Here is an 8670-nt window from a genome sequence, read left to right as displayed (position 1 = left end):
GCCCTCTTCTGGCCTGCAGACATACACACAGACAGAATATTGTATACATAATAAATAAATAAATAAGTAAATAAAAGTGTACTGGAGAATATAGAAACCAAGTTAGTCACTCTACGTAGTGGTTTGAAAGAAAATAACCCCCAAAGTGAGTGGCACTATTAGGAGGTGTGGCCTTGTTAGAGGAAGTGTGTCACTGTGTTGGCAGGCTTTGAGGTCTCTTTTGGTCAAGCTTCCCTCAGTGTGACTATCAGTCAACTTCCTGCTACCTCTCAGCTCCAGCACCACATCTGCCTGCAGGCTGCCATGCTCCCTCATCATGATCGTAATGGGCTGAACTTCTGAAACTATAAGCAAGCCCCCTCAATTAAACGTTTTCTTTATAAGAGTTGCTGTGGTCTGAAACAGTTTACTTGAGCTAATGGGAGCTCACTAACTCCAGCCAGACAGGGAAAGAACCAGCATAGGACCAAACTGGACCCCCTGAATGTGGGCTGGGGCAGTCTGCAGGGCCACTGGTAGTGGCACCAGGATTTATCCCTACCACTTATATTGACCTGTTGGGAACCCATTCTCTTTGCATGGATACCTTGCTCAGCCTACATATAGTAAGGAGAGCCTTGGACATTTCCCAAAGCAATGTGCCTGACCCTCTCTGAGGAGTGAAAGGAGGATGGGGTGAGGGAAAAGGTGAAGGGAATGGGAGGAGAGGAGGGAATGGGAAGGGTATTGGTATGTAAAATGAAAAAAGATAGTTTGTTTTCTTTTTAAAATAAAATAAAATAAAGAATGTATAACTACCCTGAGAAGAAGAAAAAAGAGTTGCTGTGGTCACAGCAATAGAAGCCCCAATTAAGAGCCTGTCCTGGAACTAGCTCTTGTAGACCAGGCTGGCCTTGAACTCACAGAGATCTGCCTGCCTCTGCCTTCTGAGTGCTGGGATTAAAGGCATGCGCCACTACCACCTGGCTATTGACTAACTCTTACATATTAATTTAACCCATCTCCATTAATCTGTGTATTGCCAGGTGGCAGTTGCTTACAGGCAAAGTGTCAGCACTTTGGAGTGGAGGCTCCATGGCTTCTCTCCTGAGAAGCCTTCTTCTTTCTTCCAGGTTTCAGTTTAGTTTTCCCGGCCTACCTAACTTCTGCCCTGCTATAGGTCCAGAGCAGTTTCTTCATTCATTAATGGTAATCACAGCATACAGAGGGCAATCCCACATCACTGTATACTTTCAGGTTTGTCTAACCTGCTGCCCAAAGGCTGTTTGTACCCACAGATATCTGTGAATACAACCCAAAACAAAGCCATAAACTCACTTTTAATCCCAGCATTCAGGGAGGCAGAGGCAGGTGTATCTCTGTGAGTTCAAGCCCAGCCTGGTCTACATAGTGAGTTCCAGGACAGTCGGGGCTACATAGTGAGACTCTGTCTTAAAAAAAACAAAACAAAAACCATTCTAAGATATACATGAAACATGAATGAACTTTATATTTAGAGATTGGCCCTATCCCCAGTGTATCTTTATAGATCAAGGTAACACCAAAATCAGACAAAACCAGAAACGTTAAACTCTTCTGGAGTCAGCACAATCTATACAGCCCCAAAGATTAGTAAGAAAACCAGAGCATAACGTTAAAGGGCATAAGCATTGCCTCCGGACAGCTGTGGGCTGGGATCTGCTTCTTATGAGCACCAGGAGCTTGGAGGAGTAATTTAGCCCTTCTAAGTCTCAGGTTTTTATCTCACTCCGTGCTTAGCACAATGCCTGGCGCACTGGCTACTCCTCAGCAGGTGGGGAGAACCATCATTCCTTTTCCAGTCTCCAAGTGTGTGTGTTCATGTACATATACCTGCCCATAGGTGCACACTGTGTGTGGAGGTCAGAGGTTAACATCAGGTGCCTTGCTCTATCACTCTTCACTTTGTTTTTTTGAGACAGGGTCTCTTGCTGAACCTGGAACTTACTTGCCAATTAGGCAAGACTGATCGACCACAGAGCTTCAGTGATCTGCCTGTCTCTCCCCAGTCAGTGCTCATCAGTCTCCTACCCACTGCACCCACTTTTAAATGCATGCTAGCAATTGAACTCAGGTTCTCATGCTTCATAGTAGGCACTTGGCCAAATGAACTATTTCCCCAGCTCCAAGGTTACTGATTTTATCTCCTACTATAATAGTTAATCTTTTTTTAAAAATATTTCTTTATTACGTATATAATGTTCTGTCTGTATGCCTGCGTATCAGAAGAGATGTCACTACAGATGGTTATGAGCCACCATGTGGTTGTTGGGAACTTAACTCAGGACCTCTGGAAGAGCAGTCAGTGCTCTTAACCTCTGAGCCATCTCTCCAGCCCCCTGGTTAATCTTTGAAAACAAACAAACAAAAAAACAAAACTTACATTCATCTAGTGTGTGCAGAGATCAGGATATTTGGTTCTCTTTCCACTATATAGCATGAGAAATTGGTTCTTTCCACTATGTAGGTATGAGGAATTGAACACACACACACACACACACCATCCACTGACTTTTACAAATTCTCCAACATTGCCTCTATCATATCCTTAATTCCCAGGTGATAGCCATTCAGTTTGTTTCTCCTGCTTCTTTGGTGATGTTTGAGATAAGGGTTCCCCTGTTTTATGGTACAATGAAAATGTGTCTCCTTTAAATAGACAAATGGCGTTCAAGGCACCTTGAAGAAAGAGCAGGTTCTTCAAACAGGTGATAGGCAAATTCCAGGTGAAAGTGGGTTCCTTATTCTGGCCACCGGGGGACTTCCAGTGTCAGCTGACAGGAAAAATGTGCGCATTTCCGGGGAACAAAGGCAGAGCTTATTATGTTTACAGTGTTTTCCTAGTGGGTGGTGCTATAAGGCAATATGTCTTTGCTATGGAAACTATGTAGTTTAAATTCACCTGGAGCCAGACCATAATTTAATGTCAAGGAAAGCATAGCTAGTTCCCCTTTGTCTAGCTAGAGCTTGCTCTCCCCACCCCAACCTGTGTTAACCCTCCCAGCAGTGGCCTGTCCACTCCAGGAGGGGATGAGGTCTCCTGTCTTCAGGCTGAGCCCAGGCCTCCTAGAGTGACTAATGCCTTAAAGAGACAGACTATAATCTAACTTTCCCAGAACATTTTCCTTAAAATGTTGGTTTTCTGCTATATGAAAAAGGAAGTCCTGGTGCATGTCATCTTTTAGGACTTAGCCTTTCACCTAGTGTTGCTAAGATTCATGCAGTGTTACATACCATTGCGGCTCATGTTCCGGTTGATATATATCATTTCATTCACTGGTGATGGGCACTGGGATAGTCTCTAGGCTTCTGTATCTGTGAAAGTATATTTTTCATATTTCCTGTTGCATACATATGAATTTCCCTTGACATATGCCCAGGAATGACACTACTAGATCACATAATGTATGAATACTGTTATTCCACATATATCTTTCATCTAGTGTTTTCACTTCTCTGATTTCTTCTCGCGTCACCTAAGACTACTAATTATGTTTATTTTAAATTCATGGCCTGCTTGCTCTATTAGCCCTATTTCTAAAGTGTTGATGCATGATCTTAAAGAATTGTGACACTACACAACCATGTATAGTACAGTGGTCATCTATAAAGGACTGAGATTAGCAAACACACAAACATCAATTCAATAGTTCTAGAGAGCATTTCATTTTTATTATGAAAAAATGTAAAAAAAAAAATGCATCAAGAAAAAAATAAAAAATGTCAGAACCCAAGTAGTTTTCTTGAGGAAACAGTGATCAGTGAGGGTCACCCTTGCTGCAGACATGACACACATCTGTCTTCTCTGCAGTTCATCTCAGAGTGCAAGGTCACTATAATCCCAATCTCTCCATTCATTCCTGATCTTGGCCCCGGATTGGAATATTATTAAAGGTCGGGGACGGAAAAATAAAAACCTTATCCACAAAATCCAACTGAGAGACCAACCCTTTCACACGGGAGTATTAAGAGCAGAAATGATCAACATTTCTGAAAACATAACTTCCATTCATTTCAACTTCTTGGCTTTGGGCTCCAGTGAAGAGCTGAGCACTCCACGGCCCCTCCTCCACTCACAGATGTCAACATAGTCACAGGTCCGACACTTCCATGCCTCTTCCACATCAACACCTTGAGGAGCTCGACGGCCCATCCAGTAGGCCACATAATGCTGCACCTGGCTTTTCACTTCTTTCTCGTCAAAGGCTACAGTCTCTGTGCCCAATACAGCGGCAGTCTCTTGATGGACGTACTCGAGTTTTAGCGTATCAATAGCTGGGAGATCAGACAGTGTAAGAGACAAGAAAACCAGTTCCATGAGGTCACTCAAAGATTTCACAGAGAAGCCTCCTTGCTGGGCATGCCTCAGCACTGAAGGCCCCAGTGGCGTGTCTAGACACAATTTTGTATGGTGGATTAGGCTTGCAGGAATCACTTTTCCTTGTACCATGGCATCAAAGATATATTTGTATAGGCTAACTTGAAAATAGTCTTTCTTTTTCTGAGCTGGCAGAGGGAGCACTGGGCGTCTTCGTGTCTTGAGTTCGGTGAGCTCCAGTTCCCCCTTGGCTGTGTAGTGCAACTCATCAATCACTCCAACAAGAAATACTCCCTCCACTTCCCCAAACACGGGAAACTCTCTGATGCGCCCTTCTGACTGGAGGGTAGGAACCATTGAGAGTATGTTCAGAAACTTGACTGCCCAAGCGTCTTCTTTAGTAGTGATGGGGACGGTCACAAGATCATGAAGTTCTAGCTCTTTTGCTAGGTGGATGCTAGCACCAGTGTCCAAAACAGCTGCCTTCTCAGGTGTCGAGAAAGCAGGAAGTTCTTTTCCGTATACCACCTGCAATTCACACCAGTTCTGAGCACACAGGTCAGTGACATATAAGTATTTCAGCTGGAATCTCTCCATAGGTGACGAGACATCCAGTCCATTTTTCCTGGGCTGCAAACTTACAGGTTTGTCATCCTTTTCAGGGAGTTCAGAAGAAGGACCAGCCTTGCTAGGTGGGACTGTTGGTTCCTTGGCATCTTCCAGGTCCAGAAACTCCACCAACTCCGAGTCACTCAAGTCTGAGAACCCTGAGGCTTCTGCTGACGCTGTCTCCTCTTCCCCAGTCTCAGCCATGGTACAGTTCTAGACTGAACAAGGAGGGACCTACGTAACGTACCAAACATCGTCAAAGACTTGTACATTCCTCTGAGACTAAAAGAACCATGCATGATATTGGTTAACTGATTTATCCATTCATTTCAGTACTGGGAACTGAATCCAGGGCCTTATGTGTGCTAGGCAAATGTTCTACTCCTAAACTGCCAATTTACTTATGGCCCATCAGTAAACACGAGGACACTTTATGAGTCTTTGTATTCATGTTCCAGTCACCCACGTCTTTTTTTGTTTTCACTTCTACAGATAGAATCCTGGACACTGCACAAGGTAACTAAGCGATGTGCCACTGACAGCAGAACTATTTTTGTTTGACTCATGGGTCTGCCACTAACACATTGTGGATGAATTTAGGCAAATCTTATTTTTCTTAGCCTTGAATTCACGGAGGCTTGCCTATTTTACTTCAAAACTCTACAGAGTATTATTTCACTAACATTAATGACTATAGGTCTTGAGACATATTAATGATGAGAAAAAGCTCTTAGTGAATTTTTAACTTACCCTTACTAGCCATGCGTGGCAGGGCATGCCTGTATTCCCTGCACTTGGGAGATGGAGGTAGGAGAAGGTCTCACAACTACATAGCCGAGTTGTGTTTGAGTCCCGCTTGGGCTACATTAGACAATATCTCAGAACAATAGCAAAAAAAGAAAAGAAAACACACACACACACACAAATTACCCTTATGACCTGATAAAATGATCTTCTTTATACAAACTGGTGTTAGCCACTACACTAGTGCTTGCCACTAATTTTTTTTCCTCTCTCAGTAAGAAATTATCTTATGATGAAAAAGGCCTACTATGACCCAGATGGTGGTGGCGCACGCCTTTAATCCCAGCACTCAGAAGGCAGAGGCAGGTGGATCTCTCTGAGTTTAAGGCCAGCCTGGTCTACAAGAGTGAGTTCCAGCCCGTGTTGTTACAGAGAAACTCTGTCTAGAAAAAACAAAACTAATAAATATTTATTAATATCTATATTAAATATTTAACATATGTGAACATACATGTTTAAAAGTGCATAGGTATAGCTAGAAATTTTAGGTGAAAAAGAATGAGATGTTCAGAAAACACCAGGTCAGTATCAAGAGTCCACAGATTTTGAAACTAATCCTGAAAAATCCAGTAGAATCTCCTAATATGCTACTTGTTTCTTGAATAATCCTGGGCACGTTAAATAAAATTCTGATGCTACCGGCACATCTTTAGAATGTAGAATTGGTAGGCTAATCCTTCTACATCTACTCGGCTAAACCACAGTGCACATAAACGTGGCTTTCCTTCCCCTTTCAAAGGCAGTGATGAGTCTATGTATCTGTTCGCTCTGAAAAACGATAACTTTAGGAGAGCAGGAGCTCGTACTCACCTGGGCCTTGGTTGATTCCCTCCTCGGGGAAGGGCGTGTATTAAAATGGCAAAGTGAGGAAGACACGCCTGACCACGCCCTCATCTTACGGTGTTTCTACTTGAGTGACACTGCAGGGTCAGCTGCCTACCATAACTCGGAGCACTGGCTCTCCAGGGCAAGGTCTCCGTGACTTCCCATTCCCCAGTGCCTGCACTAGGCGCTCAGTCCCAGCGGCAGCCCGAGGTCGGAGGCCCTGCCTCGCTGATGGGTGCCGGCCGCTTGCCACTGCCTTTACCGTCCCGGGCCTTCCACGCAGGCAAACGTGTGCTTTCCATTCAGCCCCCGAGTCCCTGTCCCCCGGATGAGCCCCACGCACCCTCAATGTACTGAGCCCACACGTCAGGGCTCGGATCGAGCCAGGCTCAATATACAAAGCTCAGAAGCCTCGTACAAGGGACCGTACCCATCCGCTTGACCACAATCCCAGAATTCCTAGCGGCGGTCCAAGGACCGCCCCTTTCCGGAGCTATGGCCCCACCCCCCGATGTCCCGAGACTAGGGCTGCGCTGCACCTAAAGCCGGCTGCACTTGTGTACACTGCAGTATCTAAAGTCCTTTAGCCCGGGAGGCCCTAGCTGTCACTGTTCCGTCTCTTAACGACCGCGAGCCCGAAGAGAGAAAGCGGCGGTCACCTCGCTGTCCCCAGTGCTGCTGACTTTTGACACCCTTGGACCCGAATCCGGATCTTAGCATCTGGCACCAGCTTTCCTAGTTTAAGGAACCCTTACGAACTCAAACTTCAAAGACTTTAGCGCTCCTGTTGTTCGTCCTTTTTTTTTTTAATCCCTTTTATTGGCCTCCAATTGGGATACTCCTGCCTCTGCTCTTTCAGTGCTAGGATTACAAGCATGCCCAGATTCTTTCTTTAAGATTTTTTTTAAAGGGGCTGGAGAGATGGCTCAGTGGTTAAGAGGTTAAGAGCACTGACTGTTCTTCCAGAGGACCCAGGTTCAAGTCCCAGCATCCAAATGGCAGCTAACAACTGTTAGCTGTAACTATAAGATCTGACACTCCCCACACAGACATACATGCAGGCAAAACACCAATACACATAAGGAAAGAAAGGAAGGCTCTCAAACCTCTAACTCTAGTTCCAGAAGATCGGACCCCTCTTCTGGCTTCTAAGGGGCACCAGGCAGGCACGTGGTGCAGATACCTGCTGGCAAAATATCCATACACATAAAAAATAAACACTTTTAAAAAATCTTTTTTGGGGGGGCTGGAGAGATGGCTCAGAGGTTAAGAGCATTGCCTGCTCTTCCAAAGGTCCTGAGTTCAATTCCCAGCAACCACATGGTGGTTTACAACCATCTGTAATGAGGTCTGGTGCCCTCTTCTGGCCTGCAGGCATACACAAAGACAGAATATTGTATACATTTTATATATATATATATATGGTTATCAGTAGGCAGGGGAGGGTAGCAGACAGATGAGAGACAGTGGGTACCTTAGTCCAGCTGACCAGTGGTCCTAAAGCAGGGCACCTGCACCCAGAACCCCAAGATTCAGTTGTTGCACCAAGTCCATAACTACGTGACCTTCCACCAAATTGACTAGGCTGTGGATTCAGGGCTCTGTGGCATAGTTGGTTCTGCTAGCCGGCAGTGCAGCTAGTGGGGAGGCTGTGTCCGTGGAACTTCTACAGCTCCACTGTGGTCAGGGTGGGTTGCTGTCTAGGCTGACACCCATAAGCCATTTCCTGCTGACAGAGGCTAGGCTTCTCACCATGCCCTACTTCCACCAAGCTCTGCAGCTCTGCTTGAAAGAGGAGGTACAACAGAGGAGTCGAGTGCTGAGAGTTCAGCATCCTATCTGAGGCTGTTCAGCCAATAGAGATGGAGCTATAAGCACAACCAGGATATCCTGCTGATGGTGACAATGGTGATACTGATGATGAGGATGGTAATGGCGGTGATGGTGATGATATCAAGATTATTTTGGCAGACAATAATAAAGGAAAAAAAATTTTTGTTGTTTTTGTTTTTCGAGACAGGGTTTCTCTGTAGCTTTGGAGCCTGTCCTGGAACTAGCTCTTGTAGACCAGGCTGGTCTCGAACTCACAGAGATCC

The 8670-nt window shown here is 45.1% G+C and overlaps 1 protein-coding gene across 3 annotated transcripts; it reads right to left on the bottom strand.

Annotated features, from left to right (window-relative positions):
* Positions 1-3725: 3725 nt before the first annotated feature.
* Exo5 (exonuclease 5) lies at positions 3726-7012 on the bottom strand. 3 transcript variants are annotated; one of them, XM_026781793.1, is made up of 3 exons: positions 6560-7012; positions 5696-5806; positions 3726-5163 (listed from the first exon to the last, which is right to left on the bottom strand). In XM_026781793.1, exon 3 carries the CDS (start codon positions 5147-5149, stop codon positions 4028-4030), a length of 1122 nt encoding a protein of 373 aa, XP_026637594.1. In that variant the 5' UTR covers positions 5150-5163; positions 5696-5806; positions 6560-7012; the 3' UTR covers positions 3726-4027. The 3 variants fall into 3 exon arrangements, with proteins under 3 accessions (XP_026637594.1, XP_026637593.1, XP_005353371.1); XM_026781792.1 differs by lacking the exon at positions 5696-5806 and having other exon boundaries at positions 3726-5179; XM_005353314.3 differs by lacking the exon at positions 5696-5806.
* Between the last annotated feature and the right edge of the window lie 1658 nt (positions 7013-8670).

The sequence above is a fragment of the Microtus ochrogaster genome, chromosome 10 (assembly GCF_000317375.1).
Source record: "Microtus ochrogaster isolate Prairie Vole_2 chromosome 10, MicOch1.0, whole genome shotgun sequence".
Taxonomy (NCBI): domain Eukaryota; kingdom Metazoa; phylum Chordata; class Mammalia; order Rodentia; family Cricetidae; genus Microtus; species Microtus ochrogaster.
Note: the sequence above shows the minus strand (reverse complement) of the source record. Positions and strands in the feature narration are given on the sequence as shown.